Source organism: Anabrus simplex, chromosome X (genome assembly GCF_040414725.1).
Source record: "Anabrus simplex isolate iqAnaSimp1 chromosome X, ASM4041472v1, whole genome shotgun sequence".
NCBI classification, from domain to species: domain Eukaryota; kingdom Metazoa; phylum Arthropoda; class Insecta; order Orthoptera; family Tettigoniidae; genus Anabrus; species Anabrus simplex.
Genome location: NC_090279.1, coordinates 152,512,921 through 152,536,990, shown reverse-complemented (window position 1 = coordinate 152,536,990; position 24,070 = coordinate 152,512,921). Strand labels below are relative to the sequence as shown.

The 24,070-nt window shown below is 40.3% G+C and overlaps 1 protein-coding gene across 1 annotated transcript in view; it reads left to right on the top strand.

The window, feature by feature from the left end:
* Positions 1 to 19,880, top strand: part of LOC136886046 (zinc metalloproteinase nas-7) — a 36,098-nt gene extending 16,218 nt beyond the window's left edge. The window contains exons 2-6 of the mRNA XM_067158769.2: positions 6,019 to 6,214; positions 11,219 to 11,383; positions 12,563 to 12,868; positions 15,200 to 15,333; positions 19,090 to 19,880. Of these exons, the coding sequence (XP_067014870.2) occupies positions 6,034 to 6,214; positions 11,219 to 11,383; positions 12,563 to 12,868; positions 15,200 to 15,333; positions 19,090 to 19,236 (933 nt within the window). The 5' untranslated portion in view covers positions 6,019 to 6,033 and the 3' untranslated portion in view covers positions 19,237 to 19,880. The remainder of the gene's footprint in view (positions 1 to 6,018; positions 6,215 to 11,218; positions 11,384 to 12,562; positions 12,869 to 15,199; positions 15,334 to 19,089) is intronic.
* Positions 19,881 to 24,070: the final 4,190 nt, after the last annotated feature.

Below are 24,070 nucleotides of genomic sequence, written 5' to 3'. Positions count from 1 at the left end.
TGTTCATAGGGTCTATGTTGTTTATTTCGTCCATTGCGATTTTTATAGTGAGGAGTAGATACACGTTGATCAATCCGTTTATTATTTTAGTTTTAATGTCTGTCTTGTCTATTTATTTTTGATTATTAGACCAAATTTGATTAGTATCTTATTAGGGTGATATGGACAAGGATTGGCTTCTTATTACTTAGTGATTTATTATCAGACCGGTGTGAAAATGGGAAACCACGGGGAAACCTTCTTCAGGGCTGCTGACAGTGGAGTTCAAACCCACTATCTCCCGAATGCAAGCTGATAGCTACGTGACCCGAACCGCAGAGCCACTTGATCGGTTTGCCTGTGAGTTAGATTACCCCTACTAATGTTTAAAACCCGGCCCCCGTGCCTTCAGTAACTGAGAAAATGTACCTTCCCCCAAAGACGTCAGGAATTAGCGATGCGAATCTTAAGAACCAATAATTAATTTATTTTCAAAGTGAATGTCGAATTGTTTGAAACGCTAAAAGTCATGAACTAAAATAAAAATGGAAAAAGATCATTTTGCAAGTTCTGAAATATCTGATTATAGCCACGTAATCTCTATATGCTAAAGGAAACCCCCACACAAAATAAAGTAATATATTTTCCTTGCAAAGTTTGTATTATTACAGCACTATGTGAAAAATTGTCTGTGATTTCCTTAAGTCTAGCACTCTGTAATTTTACTGATAACTTCTTGAAAAAGTCATGAATAGTAATGAGTAAAATATTTATCAGGTAACTAATTTTCTCCTCCTTTTCCATGTTTATCTAGAATAGGCGATAAAGGAAACCAAAGAGGAATTTGGAAAAGGAATCACTATCCAAGGAGACGAAAACAAAACGCTGTCGATTTGTCGATGATGTTGTTATTTTATCTGAGACTACAGATGATCTGGAGAAATTGCTAATGGCATGGACAGAGTCTTGGAGAAATAGTGCAAGATGAAATTAATAAAAACGAACAAAAGTAATGGAGTGCAGTCGAACGAAGTCGAATGATGCAGGAAATATTGGATTAGGAAATGAAGTCTTAGAGGAAGTAGATGAATATTGTTACTTGGTTAGCAAAATAACGATGGCAGAAGTGAGGAGGACATAAAATGCAGACTAGCACAAGCAAGGAAGAGCTTTCTTAAGAAAATAAATATGCTCACTTCGAACAAAGATATAGGGATTAGAAAGATGTTTTTGAAGGCTTTCGTCTGGAGCGTGGCATTGTATGGAAGTGAAACATGGACGATAAGTAGCTCAGGAAGAAAGAGGATTGAAATGTAATTTTAATCAGAAGAATGCTGACGGCGAGATGGATAGATCGAATCACGAATGAAGAGATACTAAATCGAATTTTTTTACAAGTTGCCTTACATCGCACTGACACAGACAGGTCTCATGGCGACGATGGGACAGGAAAGGGCTAGGACTGGAAAGAAAGCAGCCGTGACCTTAATTGAGGCACAATCCTGGTGTAAAGATGGGAAACCACGGAATATCATCTTCAGGGCTGCCGACAGTGGGGTTCGAACCCACTGTCTCCCGAATACTGGATACTGGCAGCTCTCGACCTCGTTCTGAATCGAATTGGTGAGATACTGAATCGAATTGGTGAGAGGAAACTGATTTGGCTTAATTTGACGAGAAGATATAGAATGATAGAACAAATCTTAATAAGACACCCAGGAGTTGTTCAGTTGGTTTTTGAGGGTAGTGTAGGCGGTAAGAACGGTAGGGGTAGACCAAGGTATGAATATGACAAGCAGATTACAGCCGATGTAGGATGCAGTAGTTACGTAGAAATGAAATGATTAGCAGAGGATAGGGTGTCATGGAGGGCTGCATCAAACCAGTTTACGGACTGATGACTTAAATAATAACAACGGTAATTCATCCGAATTCTTTTTTTCGCTTGTACTCTTCTGATCACTGTCTATAACACGTTGTATGTATCGGAGTTTTAAGAATACACATTCATCAACTTTCCAACACGATAAAGATGTCATTATCTGTCCTGTTTGTTTTCCCCTTGCAGTAAAGGGTATTATTAAAGGAAATGGAATTCTCAGCTCTTTTTTTAAAATTTATTACCTGATATTAATTTGTTTTATAACGAACCATGGAGAGAGGTCTCGTGCTCCTTACGATAAGGTGTGCGCCTTATTTGTTTGGCTATCCTTAGCAGGACAACGCCCATGGAACTATGACACTTATTGATGAATATATGTGTGGTGCCTTCTTCGTACTCCTATCAGCGTATGACTCATTTAAAGGAATGAGTTTCAAGTGGTTTTTATCCTGAATATCTTAATGGCTCTTTAATAGAATTATCTGGAATGCCCCCAATGTAAACAGGGACACAATATGTATAAATGTCACATACACTTCGACGTGCGGCACAGTGTACGAGTTCCCAGCAGGAGAACAGCATAGCTAGCAACGGATAATCAAGCGCTGTGTAAGTACTGTCACTGAATATTGTCCACTTACAACACTGAGCGTTAAAACTCCGCAGCATTCGTTTAAAAACAGGTCAGAAAACTCGTCTTCATGTGCCTGTCGTATTCAACGTCAAGAATTTCATTATATGGGCCGTATTGAATCGAGATTCATAAAGTAATGAAATGGAATATAAGTATCCGCCTATTCAATACTAAATTATGTGAGAGATTCTTAAATCACCACATAGTCATTTATTTATTTCATGGTACCGGTTTCGGAAAAGTGATTGAAGTCATCAGCCATAGGGAGTTTACAAAGACATATAAAGTGACATTGACATGTTAGACCTTATTGTTAAAAATATACTAAATAACATGAAATAGATATCCATACAATAGATGAGTAATGTTATTTACAAGTGTAGATAGATAGATAATGCCTTTATTCATGGCGAAGTTAGGGCTCAAGGCCCTCTCTTACACTTAACCACTAGACGAGTATACATGCACATAACTTATACAGTACTTACAAGTACAAATAAAACAAATAATATTAATAGCAAAAACATGAGTAAAAATGTTAAAAATGAAAACACAAGAGTCCTTAATTTTAAAATACACAAAGTAAAATACACTGCAATAATCCGTTCATTCATCCCATTCATTCTTACATTCACTCAACAATTATCCAGCAAGTCAGCAGGATCTACTCAACAAATACTCGCCGCACGCCACTTTAAACTTGCGATGAGAGGGATTGTCCCTAATGTTCGCAGGTAGCAAATCCCATGCCCTGGACGCAGAGATTATAAAGGAGCGGTTGTAAGCAGCAGTGCGGTTTACAGGTGTGGTAAGAGAGGAGCCAGATCTCGTATTGTGGTCATGATATGAAGAGAGGTAAGAAAAAGGTGAAGAAAGATGGTTGGGCGTATTAGTGGAAAGTATTTTGTGCAGAAGTGATAACATGTGAAATTCACGGCGCTGGTGCACTCGAAGCCACGACAATTCCTTACAATATGGCGATATGGGAGCATCATATTGCAGATTAAATATATATCTTACGCAGCTATTGAGGCTTCGGTCGAGTTTCTTGTTACTGTCGCAGGTAATTTCAGTCAACACAGTGTCACAATAGTCAAGTATAGGTAGTATAAGAGAGTGAATTAGTTGTACTTTAAGTCGAACCGAGAATGCATTGCAGAATCGCTTCAGAGGATATAAGCATTTGTGTACTTTATTACATGTGCTTATCACCTGTTGAGTCCAATTTAGGGTCTCAGTCATAATAATTCCTAAGTTAGTCACTGAAATAGAGTAGGGTATGATTTTATTGTTTAAAATTATTGGAATTGCTTCAGGGAATATAGGTTTTTACTGGTACCAATAATAATAACTTGAGTTTTATTCGGGTTTATTAGTAAACTGTTTTCATTTGCTTGAGAGTCATTTGACTACATTTTACAAGTTTTTAACTTGAGAGTCATGTTATTAAGAGAAATGAACAATCTAAAATCCAATAATAAATGTTTTGAAATATTACGATTGCACCTTTTTCGGTGAAAAAATGACTGGGCGTAAGCCGCCCCTAGCAACTCTAGGGATGGAGTTGGGGGAGGGTGGTAAGAAGAATCGAAAATAGTGTCGAATCCGCAGTTTACGGGGTCACTGAGATGAACAGGAGTGACAAGGGTGTGAACAATCCAAAATGCCAGAGAATGTGGATGTATGTGTGTATGTTCTAGCCTAGCGACCAACCGAACTTCATAACATGATTCACTACATGGAAAAAATACTTTGGGGGTAAAAACGCTCATATCACCCCTTTGAGTGGGGGGTAAAAAGCGGATTGAGTGTAAAAATAATAGAAAACGAAAATATTGTTGTAGAATCCATCGTTTTTGGAGTCACTGAGATGAATAGTGACACTCCAGATGTCGTTTAAGTCCAAGTTCAGTCTGAAATAGGTTATGACTAGAGTCCAGAATATTAGGTGCTGGTAGGTTAGAATGCAAACTTACTTAAGCCAGTAACAAGTATACCCTACACTGTACAGCGGTTATGCTATGAGATTTGCATGGATATTAGGGGTGCAGCATATAGAACTCCTTTCATTTATGCTACTCTTCCTACATTATGGTACAACGGGTTGCATGACACTTCCTACAAACCAAATTACTTTGCATTCTAACCTATTACCACTTACAAATCCAAGGTATAGTTATGAAACATGAAATAGAAGGGAAAAAGTTGGCAAAATGTAGTAACCTTACAAAATGCGCAAAAGGCGCAACAAATTGTGTTTATTTCGCTTCATTTCACGTCGCCACATACATTTATATTGACTTATCTGTACGAAAATAGCTAGATTTTTTGAAAGGTTCTGCACCTTAAAATACTTTCACTAGTTATCACTTATTTTTAAGTTTTATTTGAAAGGATCAGCTACTTCCCACACAATCTGGGCTGTTACAAGGACAAAGTTTAACTCGAAACAAAATAATTCAAAAATTAAACGCACAACAGTAACTCTAAAACTACAAAATAGTTTTAAAAATATCAATAGAGACGTGTACAGTCCGGCTCCGCGGTGTAGGGGACAACGCGTCCGCCTGTCACTCGGCAGCCCCGGGTTTGATTCCCGGCTGGGCCAGGGGATTTTGATAGTAAATTATTAATATCCCTGTCCTGGGGACTGGGTGTTTGTGTCATCCTTAACGTTCATTTCCTCACATTCAACACTTTACACTTCCTCCATTCCAATTACACGCAGGTTCATATCACATGGTGCAAGTAGGAGCAAAAGATCTCTATAAGTCGACGCCCCGCACATATAGCATTAAAAAATACGTGTACAAAATATTACTTGACACATAGTTAACAGATAATACAGAGCCTAAAGTAAACATTAAAAAACGTACCCGGGCAGAGCCGTGTACTGCATTTAGTTGGTATATACAATTCCAAGACACAGCACTTTAACTCATTCGGAGCATCCAACAGAAAAAGAATGCTAATTGGTATGCGATCAAATAGATTTGTCTTCATTATAGATTTTTATTTCCAGTCAATGTTTTAATGGAAAGAATGGCATTTTATGGAAGGAAATTGGTGTCTTTATATCTTGATGAAGGGATTGGGATGTTTGCAAGTTTTTGTTCTTCAGGGAATCGGGAAACAAAAAAAGATTAATGTAATTTTCTCCGCTACACGGAAAAGCATAAAATCTTGGATATGTTTTCGGACTTAGAAGAAGACGAGGGAGGGAGTCCATATTCTTTGGCTGTTCCCATCTTAGTAGCTTCTGACGGTGGTCCAGAATGCCATTTCACTTCATCCACAGGGGAGATAAAGATTTCCGATAAATCGAAAGAAAGAAAAATGTATGTAACCACAAAATAATGGAAAGGCTCATGAATTGTGAGAAAGTTAAAGACATCCTAGAGCTCGTAAATATATTATTATTATTATTATTATTATTATTATTATTATTATTATTACTATTACCTTCATTATTACGCATTAGTAAGAACAGGCCTTAGTAAACGTTGTACTTCTCCTCTTTCAGATACGATCTTACAAAATGGGAAACCTTCCAGTATACCTGCTGTTCCTGTCGATTGTGGATTTGGGCCTGCTGATGCCAATCCCAGACGACACTGATCTGGACCTTGATAACTTGATCGAGTACGACGTGAAGTATTTTTCTACAAGACTTGCAGCTCTGGGAGACAAGCGATTTGATGACCCCAACGAGGAAACAGGTGAGTGGACGTTGTGTCTGGATGTCATATAATAATCATAGACACCGATGTCATACATTTACATAAATCAGTGTTCACATAGTGACTGGGAAACCTTTTTCATTTGATTGTTTAACGGCAATGTGGGCAGAGTTCACTGATAGCTGCTGCGAAGCCTTCCACTCGAAGTTTAACGACTAGGAGATCCGAAAGACGTATCCAGTAGTCTGAGGTGTTAAAAAGAGGAAGTCTTGCTGATATTCTGCGTACGGTAAACGTATACTACTGCACTCAGTAAGTTCTTCTCCTGGAGCCTACAGTGTAGGCAACACAGCGTACACCTACGTACTACAGTCAATTTCTTGGACTGGCGCCTACAGTACAGGCAACACAGTGTACACCTACGTACTACAGTCAATATGTTCTTGGACTGGCGCCTACAGTGCAGGCAACACAGCGTACACCTACGTACTACAGTCAGTATGTTCTTGGACTGGCAAGACAGTGTACACCCACGTACTTGGATTGGACTCCTTGCATCCACATGTATTCCACTTCATAGAAACTTCGATGTAGGTACAGAGTGAAACCTATCTAAAGCTGCAGGAAGCTCACGAAATATACATGATGAAGGAAAAAATAAACATTTTGAAAGAGAGTGGAAGAGGTAGGGTTACAAATTTATTTCGAGAAGAGAAAATTCGTAACAAGCATTAACACGAAGGGGGATCAAATATAAACGGTATTTTTTTAAAATTAATTTATTGAAAAATACAAGGCAATTACAATTTACTTTTCCACGTAGTTTCCTGCTTTGGAAATATATTTGTTCCAGCGTATGGGCAGCTGTTTGATAACCTCATCGTAAAAGAAAACGGGGTCGTGTCGCCAGCCAGTTGTGCACGAAGTTTTCCACACCCTCGTCATCTTCAAATCGTTGCCCGCCTAGAGCTTCTTTAAGCGGTCCGAGCAAATGGAAATCGCATTGCGATAAGTGTAGTCCAGTGCATTTCCTGTAGATTGGAGATAGAGCTGCAGTATGGGGCCGCGCATTGTTGAATCGGTTGGTCTCGTCTTTTGTGGCGATATGCAACCCTCGCCTTATTCAACAGCTCGCAGTGGTTAGCAGCGTTGATTGTGGGTCACTCATGAAAAAATTCAATCAGAAAAGTGCCTCACCGATCGAAGAAGACGGTTGCAAGGACCTTGCCAGCTGACAGTCGAGTCTTGGCTTTCACTAGTGCTGCCTCCCCTTTCTTCCGCCACTCCTTGCACACACGTGTTCTTGACAATGTTTGATCACCGAACTATGCATCCAATCTCTGGCAAATTTGTGCCGCTGTAACTCCTTCACAAGCAAGAAATTTTATAATTATGCATTACGCAGTGGAGGGGTGCAACTGTTGCTCCAAGATCGTGAGCGTTATGACTAAACGGCGGGAAATATCTAACCCGCCTAAGCATAACAGAAGCACGGGACCAGTCCTACCAACTGTTGATTTCAGGAACAAAAATCCCGTTTATATTTGATCGTAATGCTGAAAGATTCCTAAATTCAAGACACGGCAGAATCAGAGTGAGTACATTCAAGTACATAGGGGAAATGACAAAGTATGGATAAAGAATTAACCCTTTGAAGCACACATTTTGAATTAAGAACATAAAATGTACTTGTCAGCAAAGACAGCACCTATGGTACACAAGACACCACCACACACATACAAATTCTGAAAAACTGGATCATTGAGATCTTAAAATTGATGGTTTAAAGGTGAACCCAACCACTATGCTGTACAATAATTTATCACACCGTCAGATTATAAAGCTATCACCGTATTCGTAGTTAGGTATTTGAGTTTTTAGACTTTATTTACACCCATTCTAACAACAATGTGGGGTTATTGTTGTTATTATGTCAGGGATGTTTGCTTGGATGTGAGGGCTGTTTCGAGGTCCACCCAGCCTACGTGATTAAATTGAGGAGCTATCTGACGGTGATATAGCGGCCCCGATCTAGAATGTCAAGAATAGCGACCAAAAGGATTCGTCGTGCTGACCACACGACACCCCGTAATCTGCAGGCCTTTTGGATGAGCAGTGGCCGCTTGATGGCCCTGGCCCTACGGGGCTGTTACACCATTGGGTTTAGTTTGGTTAGTTTTATTACGTCGCCTGTTAGCCTATTTAATTATTAGTGTCGTGTCAGGAATAACGGGACCCAAAAATAAATCAGCCTCACCCTGCTCTATTCGTAATGATTGTCAACTCTACTTGGTGCTATTGAGACAAAGTGCAACTTCACTCGTGCTACACTGAAGAATAATATATGCTCAGACCTCAGCCTGAAGGCTGGTTGGATCCTCAACAGCTGCACCATTAGCTGTCATAGATGGCCAAAGCATCACTGAAAAGACGTACTTGGGAAATAAGGAGTGAGGTAGTTTCTTGTTGCTTTCCTCAATGAGGCAGACGTTCTATTACATATCAGTCTGTCAAGCCCACTGACATGCATGTATCAACCGACCCAATGAGCAATATTTTCACACCATTCATAGCAGGGACTGGCTGCATAAGGAATGGCATTACTAGCATCGCTCATACCTCGGTCACTTTAATATTGTCAAAGCCAATGATAAGACTGAGACAGATCAATTAAAGTAACAAAGTTACTCTAGCCTACACCAGAAGACTTAGTTCACTGTCCACACTACATCTCGTCAGCAAATGCCGATATTGCATGAAAAATAAGCCTATACTGTATTACATTATTACTAAAGCCCGAATTTTTATGTAGTAACAGGTTAGATTGCAAACTAATTTGGTTAATAGGAAGTGTCGGCCACCCGCTCTTCCATAATGTAGCAAGAGTGAAAAAAATTATAGGGGTTTTGATGGGCCGAACCCCGCATGTTTATGCAAACCCCATAGCATAATCGTTTTGAAGGTAGACTATACTTGCTACTCGCTTCAGCAAGTTTGCATTCTAACATATTAATGCATAAACATCTGGGCTCTAATTATTATCATACTCTACCTTCATAGTGGTTATACATTGAAACCACTTACATATGATTTTTACTGATACTGGCATTGTGTACAGAGTAATACTCCAGCTGTGTATGAATTCGTTCTACTTCCACTGGTGAGATTACACAGGTGTATTTGAGAGACACGCATTGCAGTGGTGATTTCCCCTTGAATGAAACATAAAAACTGGCACTGTGGGTGTAGAACTCTCGTCCTATTATGACTAATAATAGCAGGAGGGCAGGCGTAGCTTGCAAACGACTGAGCCTACGACATATATGTTCATTAAGATTTTTCGTGTTGTTTTGGCGTGTACTATACACCCTCGATTTCTTGACACTTGTTTGGGAACATCCTGTATACGTAAAATATAGTCTGCAAATGACAATGACAACAATGAAACTTACCTGAAATTGTTATATTAGAAAAGAACAACAATGAAAGCATGGATGGTCATTATTTTTTAAATGGAAGGCATAAACAACTACTATATTTGTTTGTGCACGCTGCCATATGTATAAAAAAGAAAAATAGTTTCATTACTATTGTCACTGATCGTGAATGCAGTCAGATGGCTATGAGGTGAAAGCACTATGCAGGTTCCGCAAATGGTAGTGATTCTCCGCGACCACTGTGGTTCAAAGGGGTTAAAGAAAAATTGAACTCAGGATATAGAATTTACTTATCATCTAACTTGAAGAATTAGAAAAAAATGAAAGTAGGTTATGGTCATGTTGCAAGTTACGAAAAGGCACGTCAAAGACTCTGTGATCCTTGAACTGTTAGCGCCAGTCCACGAACATATAGACTGTAGTACGTACATAGATGTACACTGTGTTGCCTACCCTATAGGCACTAGTTCAAGAGGTGACTTGGACCAAGAAAAGTTGGGAGTATTTGGATAAGGAGTGATAAAGCAATATAGGCTATAGTCAAACTGAATAATTATCAGATAAACTCAGGAAGAGAAGAATTGATTTTTATGGTCTCTTGGTCTGAGTTAATCCGGGAAGACTGACTGAACAAGAACTGACCATTTTGACAGATATCCCAAGTTGGTTCATTGAAATGGAGAGGGATTTAGCAGGAGACTCGAAATACTTTCTTTTTATTTTTGACATGCTCAGTAGCCTGAGGTGTTAAAAAGGAAAAGTACATAGTAGAGTCATTAAGTTCGTAGACTGGCCGTCTAGTGTCACTGTGTTGCACTTTAGCGGAGAGTTTGTACCACAGGATGTTGCCGTGACAGTTCTTCGCTAGTCCCAGCAAGAGGAAGTTGTGTGCAGGGTAGTTGAATGTCAGCGGGAGAACTTGAGAATGTCGTAGTTTGAGCAACGAGAAAATTCCAAGTTCTGCCAGAAATGAGGCAAATCCGCTAACGAAATGTTTCAGATGATGAAGTCGAAATCGCCTGAATCACCACGACGGGAACAAGTTACGAAAAGGCAGGTCAAAGACTCTGTGATCCTTGAACTGTTAGCGCCAGTCCACGAACATATAGACTGTAGTACGTACATAGATGTACACTGTGTTGCCTACATTATAGGCACTAGTTCAAGAGGTTATTGACTGTAGTACATAGGTGTACGCTGTGTTGCCTACACTGTAGGCATCAGTTCACGAACTTATTGACTGTAGTACGTACACAGGTGTACACTGTGTTGCCTACACTGTAGGAGCCAGTCCAAGGGCTTATTGACTGTAGTACATGAGTGTACGCCGAGTTGCCTGCACTGTAGGCACCAGTTTACGAACTTATTGACTGTAGCAGTATAATGGAACTCACTTCCAACATTGCTGACTGTATGCCCTTTACCTCTTTCCTGTTTTCAGAAATTTTGCCTTACGGCCAGTTTCCACAGCGTGGAGTGTCTTGTGTGGTGTTACCGATTTCTACCTGGATGTCATACAGTAAAACAATCATAATCACCAAAATCACAGTAAACAATGAGTCATGATTTTAAACAATTTTCCACCACTTTATGTTTTATGTTCCAGGGGACAAGGTCGCTCAGTGGAATGCTTCTAGCGTGGTGAACCCAGAGGAACTGGGAGAGTATGCTGAGGGTGATATTCTCTTCCCCATGGCTCGCAACGGTCTTGCCGCAGAGAGTACCCGCTGGCCGGACGGGAAGGTCTACTACCAGATCAGCCCTTCCTTCTGTAAGTACAACACTAGATATACACTTATCATTTTTACTCCTTCACCCCTGTCCAAGGAGCACCTTGGTCGGTCTATGGATCACTGACCTCCATTCACTTCTCGTACCTCCTTGGAGATAAAAACATTCTCATCGCTTCTGGGGTACCCCTTAGATCTTGGTTCTGGTCATCATTGACGCTTCAAATTGGTTATTTATTTATTTATTTATTTATTTATTTATTTATTTATTTATTTATTTATTTATTTATTTATTTATTTATTTATTTATTTCACAAAATTGTTACTAGAGTGTGCGCATGGCAAGTGGATCATCGTATGTGCGTGCGAAGTAAACAGCATGGTCATCCGACTAATCAGTGGAGAATGCGGTAGAAGAAATAATAAATAAGAATAAAATCGATCCTTCTTCAGCTCTATTCTGTTATTCTGTCCTTCGTTGCACTTAATTTATTTCGGTTTACTTCTTCTTCTTCTTCTTCTTATTGCGCTTTTACGGAAGCGTTGGACCACTGTAGTGAATTTCTGTCCGGTCTTCTATGTTTTATGTTTTTTATTTATTGTTTTTTCTTCCATGTTCGTCCCTGATTTGTCTGATGACCTTGCTGTTTACTTCACACGCACAAGGAACATCTTAATGGGAGCTCGAAAGGCTAGCGCACAGGGAGCCATCTAGTGACGAACGAGAGTACCAAGAAGTTCTTGACTGTAGTACATGAGTGTACGTTGTGTTGCCTACACTGCAGGCGTAAGTCCAAGAAGTTGTTGACTGTAGTACATGAGTGTACGTTGTGTTGCTTACACTGTAGGCTCCACGAACATACTGACTGTAGTACATGAGTGTACGCCGTGTAGCCTACACGCTCACATTAAGAAAATGAAGGACATGTGGGCAAGGATACGTAAACATAGTTGGAAACTGAAATAAACGCGGTCCTATGAGGCAGTAACGATGTTTAATAAATCCTCTCTCCTGAAAAATTTCTGATTTGTTGGTTACAACCTTATTCCGGGGAGGTTTACAATTACGGGCCATGAAAGCATCGATCTAAAAGAAACTGATAGGAACTCCGCCATGTGGGCGATTGCCCTAAATAAAATTCCTAGGTGAATGAAATGAAAACAAACCCTTCAGCCTCCATACATTAGTTTAGATTTGAGTGGTAATGTCTGTTCCACAGCTCAAAAGGACGTGGATCTCATCCAGCTGGCGTTCAAGCACTACCACGAGTACACCTGCATCAAGTTCCTGCCGTACACCGGCAAGGAGCAGGACTACATCTACGTGACGAAGGAGAACACCGGGTGTTGGTCATCTGTGGGGCGGACAGGAGGTCCTCAGCAACTCAACTTGCAGAGTCCTGGGTGTACCAGCACGGTGGGAACACCCATCCATGAGTTCATGCACGCGCTGGGCTTCCTCCACGAGCAGAATAGGTGGGAGAGGGACCAGTACGTGTCCATCCTGTGGCAGAACATCCAATCTGGTGAGTTGTCTTGTTGAATAACCCCGATACTCTCCCCAAAATTAGGTTCTTTTTCCTCCCCAGTTTGACGTTATTTTTCTTTTAGTGTCATCTCATTCCCTCCATACCAAATATTCCTTAAGGGCACACGGTAGACTTGGGGGTAGAACTAAGCACAACAAAGCATATTTTTATGATCCCACCTTATTCCCAACCTATTTCACATAGAACACTCAAATTGTACCCATATACTAGATAGTTCTCTTTAACCCAAAAAAGCATGACATGACTGATGTATTAGTTTCCATAAAGAAATATTAAAATTTCATGTGTAAAATATTATTTTAAAATGCACATTCCACAGAGAGAACAACGTATGGACGTATGTTTACAAACTAGATGAGATATTAATTTTCCGAACAACTTGGTCGAAGCATATATTAAACTTGAACCATCCTATTGTGATATTATTTTACAGTATTTAATATTTTGTTTGTAATCAAAATTTTATTTATTTTCGAGATATCTTTCACTTGTTATGTAGCTACTATTCCTGCGGACACTTCCCAACAAATATTACTGCAATTGGTTCAATGGATTCAGAGAAAAGTGTACCTTTACAGGAAAATACATTAACGCATAATATTTAACCCATGATGTTTTTGGAAATGTATGCATGAGTCATACTTCTTGTTTTGGGTTAAAGAAGAACTATACAGTGCATGTGTAAAATTGGAGTGTTCTATGTGTAGTAGGGTGGGAATAAGGTGGATCATAAACACATGTTTTGTTGTACTTAGCTCTACTCTCAGCTGTACCACGTGTCCTTAACCAGGCACACATTGTTTCGTTGTTCTTTACACAGATTTAGGACTGTCAAAAGTATGAACTAATACCCTTGTTAAGTGTCGTCCTTCCTGGCTTATACAGGCATTGTATCTGGTACCCACATTCTGGCTGATGCGAGTGAGTTCTGCCAGTGTAATTTTTCTCATTGCATTCGTAATGTTTTCTTTCAGATCCTTAAGGTTTGAGGATTTGTTCGATAAGCTTTTCCTTTTAGTTTACTCCACAAGTAAAAATCACACACTATTAGTTCTGGAGAACGAGGGGAAATAGACCAGCACTAATCGCTATGTTCGCAGACACTTCCGAGGTAGTAAGAAGGAATCTTCAGCTGTATGAGTAGGGACTGAATCTTGTTGAAATCCACCACACGATTTTTGTTTTTCCCTTCACTGACGGAGGAACGGCGTCGACAGTCATCTTGGTACCTCTCTGCATTTACTGTCCTCTCGAAGAAAATAGGCCCAATTATTCGTCTTGTACTGACTGCACACCAAACACCAATCTTCACTTTATAATGAGGGACTTTGTAATCACCACTGGGATTTTCTGCACACCAACAGCGAGAGTTTTACTTTTACGAAAATACGGTGTTGCAATGATAACTGTCTCACCATGTTAACAGCTGGGATTTAGACTGGCGACTCATGCTTGCCAGGTCGAACACTTGCAGGCTGCTTGCAAGGTCAAGAACTATGCGCGAGCCGTCCATACTGCAGCTGTCGTAGCCTGGAGTAAAAACACCGCGTGTTCGGTCTGGGTTTATATAAGATATCGTGTATGTATTTTTGCAGGTAGTTCCTAAATTGTATTTATTCATATATTAGTTTCGGCAGACTGAAGAACCTTGCTCCTTACTCAATATAATCGCACTAATCGCACTTCTTTGTAAGCTAATGTATTTTTCGGACACAACACATATATTACCAGCGAAACCAATTTCCCTGGTCAGACTGTAGTACAGGGGTGTACAGTGTGTTGCCTACACTCTAGGCGCCATTCCAAGGAGTTATTTACTGTAGTACATGAGTGTACGTTGTGTTGCCTACATTGTAGGCGCCACTCAAAGAAGTTACTGACTGTAGTACATGGGCGTACGTTGTGTTGCCTACACTGGAGGCTTTAGTCCAAGAAGTTATTGAATGTAGTACATGTGTGTACGTTGTGTTGCCTACACTCTCGGCGCCAGTTCAAGGAGTTATTTACTGTAGTACATGGGTGTACGTTGTGTTTCCTACACTGTAGGCGCCAGTCGAAGAAGTTACTGACTGTAGTACATGGATGCACGTTGTGTTGCCTACACTGTAGGCACCAGTCCAAGAAGTTATTGACTGTATTACATGGGTGTACGTTGTGTTGCCTACACTCTAGGCGCCAATCCAAGGAGTTATTGACTGTAGTACATGAGTGTACGTTGTATTGCCCACACAATGAACACTGAGAAATAATCTTTCAATGTAAGCGACTATTTTCAACCTTGTTACCGACATATTCTCCCTGTTGCAGGACGAGACGACAACTTCAAAGCTGCGGACAAGTCGACCACAGAAGACTTCGGAGTCCCGTACGACTACTACAGCGTGATGCACTACTCATCACACGCCTTCTCCATCAATGGACGACCGACTATATTGGCCAAGGTATGTGTGAGGCAGCTTCTTAGCGTTGTTAATAGCATTACAGTCAGGGAGTTCACCTTCGTGGTGTGATGGATGGTACTAATATCTGCCGTCCTTGGGGGTTCGGGTTCTATTTCTGATACTGCTGGAAGAGGCAGTGGTTAAGTAGCTACACACAGCTCAGGCAGCGAATTTATATTGTCCGTTTTCGTAGCTAAATGGTTAGTTTGCTGATGTTTGGTTCATAGGGTTCCGGGTTTGATTCCCGGTATTAGTGAAATCCTGTGACTTGGAGACTGGGTTTGAGTGCCTTCTTCAACATAAGCATTCAACATTACAAACGCACTGGTCGTCTATAAACGTCAACTCGAAAGACCTCTCCCAGAAGTTTCTAAATGCCACATACTATTATTATTATTAGAGCAGACGTAGGATGCAGTAGTTACGTACAAATGAAAAGTTTAGCACATGATAGAGTGGCATGGAGGGCTGCATCAAACCAGTCTATTGACTGATAACTGAAACAACAACAATAATTTCCATTCATTTCGTTGGAACAGATGGAACATGTAGATAATTTCAAGTATTTAGGATGCGTGTTCTCCCAGGATGGTAGTGTAGTTAGTGAGACTGAATCAAGGTGCAGCATAGCTAATGCAGTGAGCTCGCTGTTGCGATCAACAGTGTTCTGTAAGAAGGAAGTCAGCTCCCGAACGAAACTATCTTTACATCGGTCTTTTCAGACCAACTTTGCCTTACGAGAATGAAAGATGGGTGGACTCAGGATATCTTATTGATAAGTTAGAAGTAATAGACATGAAAGTAGGGAGAATGATTGCTGGTACAAACAGGTGGGAACAATGACAGGATAACACTCGAAATCAGGATGTAAAGGCTAAAGGATATGAACTAGATGGATGAAGCTGTTCGCATAAATCGGCTTCGCTGGTGGGGTCATGTGAGGTGAATAGAGGAGGATAGGTTACCTACGAGTATAATGGACTCTGTTATGGAGGGTAAGAGAAGTAGAGGCAGTCCAAGACGACGATGGTTAGACTCAGTTTCTAACGATTTAAAAGTACGAAATAGAACTAAACGAGACCACAGAACTAACAGGTGCATGCACAAGTTTTTACAGGTAAAGAAAACATGCGGAACTGTTTAGGACTGGAAGTGTTTTGACAAAATCTCTGCAATGCAAAACTTAGTGAAAAATGGCGCGAAACGGGTTCTGTTGCGAATAAAAATAGTAACTACACGAAAAGAGTTCGAGTACCAGAAAACATTGGTCGAGTGAAGCAAAGACTGGAACGAAGTCCGACGAAATCTTAACTCAGTTTATCTGTGCAAGTGAGAATTCAGAGAACGTCGTGTCGAAACATTATCAAAAGGACCTGCATCTGTATCCTTACAAATTTACTGTTGTGCATGCATTAAGGCTTCCAGCGAACTTTCTCTACTAAATCCCAAGCCTCTTTAAAACCTGAAAGTGACCTGCATGTTGTCTTTCAAGTCTCTGAACATTATCAACAGAACATATTAACGGCATTGTAAATAAAGATGCTGAAAATTACGATCGTTTACGTCCTATTGTAAATAGGTTCTGATCGAGTTTTATTTTGCCTACCCGGTAGATCTTTCCGTACTTAACTGGACCAGGCCCGTTTTTTATTCTGATGTTGGAAGTAGGAGAAGATCTAATTGGTTTTTTGGCAGGGTTCATTCTTGTCACGTGACCATAGAAAGTCCACAGCAGTCCTCAAATACGGATAAGCACGCTTAGCAATCGCAACTATACAACTGTTGCCTCCAAACACTTTGCGCAGAATGCCGCGCCTTTCCTTCGACTGACTTTCTAACAAACGAACAACGACTTAGGCACAAAATTAATGAAGGCCAAAAAACACAAGAAAGCTGAATTTTATGGAAAACTGTTAGAGTTACGAAAAGAGCATATGACGGTTCTTGTAGGATATTTAATTTCAATGCCAAATGCTGCACTTCATTTTTTGACAGAGCCAAAAGTTTTCCACTTTATAGTAGTTGTTGTAGGACAAAATTATCCAAATTTGGAATATTCCCCTGTAAAATTCTCCACTATTTCGAAACTTTGAAATATATCAAAAGTCAAAAGTGTCTCTTGTGTGGCTCAAGATTTTAAGCTATGTCCTTACGAAATTTCAACTGACTCGCTCCATTAGTTTTCGAGCCTATCCGGAACAAGCAGACAGACACCACTTTCTTTTTATTAATAGTATGGTTATAAATATTTCGTTAGTAGGGAAAGGTGGACAGCATATGAACAATGATTTCGGTGTCTATTGTTTCCAAGGATTTGAACTTATAAAGACCATACACATATGCTAATCGCCGGCCCCGTGGTGTAGGGGTAGCGTGCCTGCCTCTTACCCGGAGGCCCCGAGTTCAATTCCCGGCCACGTCAGGGACTTTTACCTGGACCTGAGGGCTGGTTCGAGGTCCACTCAGCCTACGTGATTAGAACTGAGGGGCTATCTGACGGTGAGATAGCGGCCCAGGTCTAGAAAGCCAAGAATAACGGCCGAGAGGATTCGTCGTGCTGACCACACGACACTTCGTAATCTGCAGGCCTTCGGGCTGAGCAGCGGTCGCTTGGTAGGCCAAGGCCCTTCAAGGGCTGTAGTGCCATGGGGTTTGGTTTGGTTTTACATATGCTAATAAATTCCAAAATACTCTCCACACGCTGAATATCATACATTTGTACCCTTTCCAGTATGTTTGACCTTTTCTTTTTTAATGATAGAAAGTACGACTGGGGGTATGAAACAAGCTGGTCGTTAACATTTCCACGAATATATGATTATTATTATTATTATTATTATCTGCTCCAGTAATGATCACGGTGGGGGTCAACAAAAGGAGTGTTATTGGACCTCTGTGTTTATTATATATAAATGCTTTGTGTAAAGAACTGACTTCACAGATACGTGGATGGTGTTACACTGAATAGATTAGTAAATGAGTTACATGATTTTGACAGAGTTCAGAGGGACATAGACAATGGTATGATGGTAAGTGGGATATAAAGTCAGGTTGTAAGTTTTCCCAAGAGGAAAATGACTCTCGGTTTTAATTATTGTGTTGATGGGGTGAAAGAATATTATGGAGATCGCTGTAAGTACCTAGGTGTTAATATGTGGGAATATCTTGATTGGGGTAATCATATTAATGGGGTTGCTAAGAAATTTTACACGTGGTCATGAGGGTATTTAGGGGTTGTTTTAAGGATATAAAGGAGGGGGCGTACATATCTCTGGTAAGAACCCAACTACAGTTTGGTTCCAGTATATGGGATACTCACCAGGATTACTTGATACGAGAACGGGAAAAGATACAAAGAAAAGCAGCTCCAATTGTTCTGGATGATTTCTGACAAAGGAGTAGTGTTATGGAAATGTTCCATACTTTGGGCTGGGAAGACTTGGGAGTAAGGAGAAGAGCTGCTCGACTAAGTAGTATGTTTCTAGTTGTCAGTGAAGAAATGGCGAGGTATGACATTAATGTAAGGTTAAGCGGAGCTTTTGCAAGTAGGAAAGATAAAGTTGGAACGGAAGAGGTCAGATTTGGGAGAATAGTAGTTTATGCGAAGAGGAGTTAAAGATTAATAAATACAACTTCGTTGATATCGCTTAAGGAAAAAATTAGGTAAACAAATGCTAGGGAATTTTCCACGTGTGTGATAGTTCTAAATGCCGATAAATGGTCAGTGATTGACTGTTAATTGTCTTTCTTTTTTAGGATGCCAACGCAGAGCTGGGTCAAAGGAAAGGCTTGAGCAAAGGAGACATTAAGAAAATCAACTCCATGTACAAGTGTAAGAAGTCGGCAGGTATCGAGACGAGCATCTCGGATATTGTAGGGAACATCATTTCCATCTTCGGATGAAGACAGTCGGCAGGGGTTGGGAGTTGATTGCGTGTAAGTTGTGATGGATCAGTTTGGGAGAATATTTGTAATTGTAACATCTTTTATACTATCTTTATCATTCTTTTCATGTCACATTTATTCATGCATATTTATGCTCTAGATCAGCAGTTTTCAAAATTTTTGGCACTACGAATTCCCTCTAGGAATCCATGCATCATAGTCTGAGAACTGCTGCTCTAGGCTATATCATTTTAGCATATTCCCCTTGATGATAATATAACGCAAATGTTTCATACATAAAAGTCATCCATTTCTTAATTTATCATACAAAGAATCTCTAGTCAGATCCTTAATTTTCTCCTTTTCTCACTCAGAAATAAAGCCATTGTCTTCTCCATGAGTACATCCAGAGTGAATTTAAATTAGGTCCCGACCCTGTAGGAACTTGTAGAGAATGGAAATGGTACAGCCACAGTGAAGCAGCATGCTATTTCAATGTGATACCATTTGTAACAGAGCACATATAACTTATTTATACCTTCATACCTAAACAATCATTGTATATAATCATACTGAGCTTTATTTATGTATCATGTGTACTCAAAGTCTGAATAGTTTAATTTGTATGAGTGAAAACTATAAAATAAACAAGATATATCGTGGATTATTGATATTCTTTCTTCCCTTTGGTATTCCTCCTACTCGTTGTTTTCCTATATAATTCATGTTTCTGGGTTGTGATCATGTCAATATATACTGAATATGGTTTTCCGTGGTTTCCCACTCTCACATCAGGCAAATGATGAAGGCCGCTTCCTTTCGTGGCAGAAAACTTTCAACGTGTTAGTGTCGTTAAATAACTAGAAAAAAAAAACAGAAAAATCAGGGTGTACCTCAATTCGTGTGACAAACGTCGGGAGTGATTGCGGGTTTATTCCTGGGGTCAAATCAACAAAAGAATTCCCTGTGAACATATGTCCAACAATGTGTTGTTACTGAGTTACATGCGACATGGCCACATCACAGGAGATGCTCGAAGATACCAGGAAACTGTTCGAGGTTGTTGATGTAGTTAGCCGGAGTAGCGTACATCACACTTTGTTTGTGTTCCCCACAGATAAAATTCTAGTGGATTGAGGTCAGGAGATCGCGAAGGCCAATGCACTGGACCCCAATGTCCGATGGTACTGGATCATGCAAACTGAAGTGCAGTCGAACAGTGATCCGCAAAGTGATGATGGGTGGGATCGGTGAGGAATCTTGGGGAGCGCGTCTAAGATCGGAAGTTCATATGAAGATAAAAACTTCATGTACATTTTTGAACAATTACTGTACTGCTATCCTCAGATTCTAAGTACAGTAAGGGAGGCAAGAAGCTCTTCCACTCCTATTCAAAACCAATATACTTTCACTGAAACACACTACTTTACTTAGAGTTTCACGAGTGTTGATCCTGCCAGCATGAGTCTGGATTAGGAGCCGTTGTACGTCTTTGACCACTGCGCCCGTTCAGACCCGAATGTGCCACTCATGACGCCAACGTCCGCCCATTGTAGCTTCGTGACAATAAGTCACTTGTCAGTGGTACCGCCATTACCCCGCTACGCTACGAGAATAGATTCTTCTTTCTCGGCCTGAAGCTCTTTCTCAGTCAGTACAAAAACTATGAGTGAATAGCAAACTGTGCTATTCTGAGTAGTAGTTAATCTTTCATAGTGGTAAATGTATTGTCATAATCATAGACATCTGGCTGATTCACAAGGATGAAAAGCAATCCCGTGGTAGTGTTCCGTCGAGTGCCTGTTCTCCCAGAAAAATACCGAATACGGAACAGGATGCGAATTTAGTTGAATGTTCACCTTCGACATATGCTTCAGTTCTTAGCAGTAAAATTGAACTCCAGGGATAAGTGACATAAGTCATTATGGATTGTTGCTGACATTTCTGTTTTTGTACATTCAAAACAAAGATAATATTACTTATATAATAATTTCCCATGAATATTTCACTACGTTTACATTAGCCTTCACTTATATCACTATTCTCACAGCAAGGTACGGTCTAAAACATCTGAAATAGGAAATAATCTTAATTTAGCCAAATATAGACTTATTTCACTCTTCTCTGAGACTTGCGAATTATTCGATAAAAACAAATGTGCATAAATATCAAGACGATTATCTAAAACTAAGCTTAACTAACATTAATGTGAAAAATCAGGAACGGTCACAGTGTAACCTGTAAAACTTATAAGACACGTCCGGACAAAACATCCATACAGCCCATACTATTAAATTAAACAATTTAATAATCTTTGAAAACAACTCTTTTTCAAAAAGAGCAACAATTAAATGTCATCATTTTTTCACTTTACGATGGTGTTAAGAGTGAAACGCTTTGGGGAGTAAAGCATTTAATAAAAATTGTGACTGATAACAAATTAGCCGGCCCCGCGGTGTAGGGGTAGCGTGCCTGCCTCTTAACCGGAGGCCCCGGCTTCTTCCTCTATATAACACTAATCAGAAAGAAAAAGTGGAAGGAGTTCGACACTTCGAAAAATGAAGGTATCGGCCAAAGGAAGACAAGGGTCACGAAGGGCGTGAAAATGAAAGACTCCCTAGCCCTCGCAAACCTAATAGCGTCGGGGTCGGAAAAGAACAAGAGTTGACCAAGGGAGGTCGGATAGGATAGATGAAAGTGAGGAGCCTGGCGCAAGTAAGTGGAAAGAATGCCAGGACTCAGCTAAGGGCCCCGTGGTCGCCAACCCACGCTCCATAGTTCAGAGCCCTGGGGCCCCTATTAGTCGCCTCTTACGACAGGCAGAGGAAACCGTGGGTGATATTCTATCGCCCCCACCCACAGGGGGACGAGGTCCACTCAGCGTACGTGATTACAATTAAGGAGGTATCTGACAGTGTGATAGCGGCCACGGTCTAGAAAGCTAAGAATAACGGCCGAGAGGATCCGTCATTCTGACCACACGGCACGTCGTAATCTGAGCAGCTGTCGGTTAGTAGGCCATGGCCCTTCGGGGCTGTTATGCCTCGGGATTTGGTTTTGCTTGGTAACAAATTATTAATAAATAATCATCGCTTTCGTTTAATTCGACCGGGCGAGTTGGGCGTGCGGTTAGGAACGTGCAGCTTGCATACAGGAGATAGTGGGTTCGAACCCCACTGTCGGCAGCCCTGGAGATGGTTTTCCGTGGTTTGCCATTTTAACACCAGGCAAATGGTGGGGCTGTACCTTAATTAAGGCCACGGCCGCTTCTTTCGCATTCCTAGGACTTTCCTATCCCATCGTCGCCGTAAGACCTATCTATGTCGGTGCGACGTAAAGCAAATAGCGTTTAATTCTTGCTTTTTGTAGACGAAAGTATTGACCTCACTAGATTAGTTTTATTTTATGGATATCACTATGTTTAGCATTGTCACACGTAGAGTTCGGATGTGTAGGCTGTAACAGGTTAGAATGCAAACTTACTAAAGCAAATAACATAATCTATGCAGACAAGAGTTTTGCTGTGAAGTTTACGTAAATAGTAAGGTCCCAGGCTATTATAACCCCTAAAACTTATGTTACTCTCTCTACACTACGGAAGACCGGGTCGACGACAGTTCCTACCAGGTAAGTTGGTTTGCATTCTAACCTACTGCTTTATAAACATTCGGACTCTAGTCATAATTTACCAAGCAGAGTGTTTGTGCGTATTAATGTGCTACAGTTATGGAGCCAGGCTTTGCATTAGGGAAAAGAGTGGGTTCGAATCTCATCGTTGGCTGTCCCGAGAACTGTTTTCTGTGGTTTCTCATATTCACTTCCAGGCAAATTTCTGGACAGTTCCCATTATAGCCCTCAGCGGATTGCTTCCACCTCCTTAGCCAATTTTATTCACCATCATTCATTTCACACTCATTAGCTCCGTTATCGTCAGGAAGAGCATCCGTCTGTAAAACCTGCCATACAATTTCATCTCATCTCCTCTCATCCCCAACCCGGTATCAAGGAATGGGACTAAGCGGTAGACATGCATTATTATCACATTATTTTTCTGAATATCTTTTACAGTTTGGTTTACGTAACTTACGTGCAACTTAAAATCTTTAAATGTAATTAATACACTATAGTCTATAACATACCTGTAAAAAGCACACTATTAAACAAAGAATGTTCTTGAAAGAACATAATCGGATTTTGTCAAATCATACTCAATATTTGCAAATATTTACGCTTTTTGCTGTCCTAACTCCTAAAAATTTCAAATTTGGAACTTGTCTTTATGCAGTCCTGCTTTGTTACCACTCCAGCGTACAATGCAACCTTTTTTACGTTGATATTTCAGCCGAAGTTGTTGTGGATTCAGCATTTATGGGTATTGTGCCATTTCACTGTAATGAGAAGTTACAACTGTAAGTAGAACAAAGATGGAATCCATGTATCTGGGAATAATTAACGCCGAAAGATCTGAATCATACCGCATGTTAAGACAAAAGTGCTCACATCAAGTGGGAGAGAAGAAGAAGTGAGATCCAGAAGGCAGTGAAAAGGATCGAACGGGAATATTGTTACTGACAATTAAAAAGAAAAATGAAACGAGATTGGATTGCTAGCCAGAAATACACGAATTGAAGACAGAAGTAACTGTACTAAACTTAAAGACGGCACAGCAAGAAATCAGCTCCGCGGAATAAAGGAGGAATTTTAAAGATACATTGCGAATTGAACTAGAGATTAATAATTCCATTCAAGATCTCCAAGAGACGTGAAGAGAGGAAATAACGGCAACAAGCTTACGTCACTCAGTCCTTGCTGACGTACTTCACGATATTACCGAAGTGAAGAGTTACAAAGG